Source organism: Physella acuta, unplaced genomic scaffold (genome assembly GCF_028476545.2).
Source record: "Physella acuta isolate Inbredline_101_S28 unplaced genomic scaffold, ASM2847654v3 ptg001057l, whole genome shotgun sequence".
Classification (NCBI taxonomy): domain Eukaryota; kingdom Metazoa; phylum Mollusca; class Gastropoda; family Physidae; genus Physella; species Physella acuta.
In genome coordinates, this window is record NW_026732574.1 from 226645 (window position 1) to 229218 (window position 2574).

Sequence of the window (2574 nt, forward strand, 5' to 3'; positions counted from 1 at the left end):
AATTCCAAAGTTTGGCAAGAATTTTAAATCCAATACTACCGGTGCCACAGGAGTAATCTACCAGCCACAAACTACCATTTGTCTGTAAAATGTACATGAGTTTGTCATTTTTAAAACTAATCAGCTGTTCAGCTGGTCCATCAAGATTGTTTAATCTGGTCCAAACTTTGGACAAAATCTCAAATTTATGAATGGCTATCTGCTCTACGCCATTCACAGATTCAGAGCAAAATAATAGAAAGAAGGTTTCCAGAGCCATAACATGTTTTACTTCAACATCATTTGAAGGAAAATCTGTAATTTTTCTAAATTTGGTTCCCTCTTTTTAGGATCCACGCTATATAAAACTTTATCGTCTTTGTTTATGATGTAGATAAAGTCTCCGTGTGAAACCAATAACAAATTGGGACTTGGCAATTCTATGACTTCCTTCCAGCTTTTTCCACAGAAGACAAACATTCGATATGGAGTGTTCCCCACTTCTTTACCTGTAGCATAAAGTTCACCATCAAAAGTGACGAGTTGAATGTTCTCTTTCAAATATTTACATTGTGCAATATTAAACTGTTGCTCTTTGTCAGCGATTATTATTTCGAATATCCCATTACTACCATAAGCATAAATTCCAGCATTTGTGTACTCACTACAAGATCTGTGTATAGCCGCTGAAGACCACTGACCGTGTCTAAACTCTTGGACATGATTAGACATGGCGTCCAGAATCAATTCTCTCGAATGTTCCATTTCAGAAAACAGTCTCAACTTAAGAACTCGATAGAAGGCAGCATGACTAACCAGGCATGTTCTGACTTGCATTAACAGTTCTCTAAATTTATCTTTTCTAGAAGATTTTACATGACCAATTGAATAAGCAGTGTGTACTTCATGCATTGCTCTACCTATCGTCTTATTAGAATTTTGTAAGCAATTATTACGATGAAGTCCATCCTCACTTTCTTTAATTTCCTTTGCTTCATCACTGGGTAAACTGATATTAGACTTTACCTTGTTACCGCTGATTGTATGGTCCTCATTTGAATTCTGATTTAGCTGATTTCCGTCACCATATTCAACCCACTGTATCACAGATTCAAGAACTAAATCTTCTTTGCTGACAACGAGATCTTGGCTTTTAATCAAATCATGCGTTTCCTTGAAAGAAAGTTGAAAAAATGTTGTTGAATGTCTAATTTGTTCAAAGTTTTTCAACATGAATGTATGGATCTTATCTAGCACTTTTACTGAACCCAAAACCTTTGCATGTAGATAAATGTTTTCCCAGGTGTCCAATGAACATGATCTGATAGCAAACTCCTCACAAACATTAACCATAACTTTAACTTGTAGCATATGTGCCGCTTGCCACACTTCAATAAAATTGTCTAAGGTTAACAGACTTGTTCCTGTGTACATAGTATTGATGATTAAGCGGAAAACTTCACATGAAACATCTTTTAGCACAACACAGTTTTCTGTGACTTCTTTCATTCCAGACCTGAACAGCGCTTTGAAAAATTCTGAACACGCCGCTAGGATGAGACGATGACATTGGATGGTTTCATCTTGAACTTTCACAGCAAAGTCAAATAAAATGTTTTCATTCCACACATTCTCCAGACTCTGGACGATCTGGACACAAAATTCCTTTTTGTTCATCTTTTTATCGTAGATCGGATGTAAATAATAAAATAAAATGCGGCTTTTTCTGACCAGATAACAGTAGTGCTTTATTGGTGCGAAAGAAATTTCAATGCAACTTCGTTAACCATAGTGCGCAAAATTAGATAGGTATTTTAATGATAGGCATGACAGTCTTTGTAATCACCCCAAATTTTTAAAGCAACATTTTTAAAAAATATTGCAAGCGATAACATCACTATAACATATGTAAAAATTAAAGCCTTTTTGGAACCATCGATTACACTCAGTTTTTATAAGTTTCTATCGAATATAAGCCTTTTGAAAAGCTGTTTGGAATTATTTTAACTGTTTGAATAATTTAAAAAAAAAAACTGACCTCAACCTCTCAATGAAGTCAACCGAGAGTAAAACAATAAAAGTGAGAACCATTGTTTTCCATAATAAAAATACACAGTAGTGATGTATGGTGTATAGCGTTGTATTGTATTTATATTAAATAATATAACATTAACATCTCCAATCACCACAATACTCTGACTCTACTAATCCAAATAAAAAATAAAAGTTTTTGCTAAATTAGTATTAACTTACTGGTAATTATTTATTTGACTATGTCTAGCTTTATTGAAACCGGAAGTAATTTTGTACTTAATACACAAATGTTATAAAATATTAAATTTTGGTTTAAAAAAAATACTTTCTGGAAACAAAAATTTGGAAACATTTAGAACCAGCTTTTCAAGTCTATATCTATTTTATAAATTAACTTACTGGTAATTATTTCTTTGACTATTTCTAAGCCTTAACGAAACCGGAAGTAATTTTATACTTATTACACAAATTTTATAAAATATTCAATTTTGGTTGAAAAATATCCTTTCTGGAAACCAAAATGTGGAACCATTTGGAACCAGCTTTTCAAGTCTATAACTA

At 32.9% G+C, this 2574-nt stretch overlaps 1 protein-coding gene across 1 annotated transcript; it reads right to left on the reverse strand.

Moving 5' to 3' along the window:
• Positions 1-267: 267 nt before the first annotated feature.
• On the reverse strand, positions 268-1656 carry LOC131955151 (kelch-like protein 22). The gene has a single exon (XM_059319139.1). The coding sequence runs from the start codon at positions 1654-1656 to the stop codon at positions 268-270; it is 1389 nt and encodes a 462-aa protein (XP_059175122.1).
• Between the last annotated feature and the right edge of the window lie 918 nt (positions 1657-2574).

Coding starts and splice junctions, on each gene's coding strand:
- LOC131955151 (XM_059319139.1), bottom strand. CDS start 1,656: ATGAACAAAAAGGAATTTTGTGTCCAGATCGTCCAGAGTCTGGAGAAT.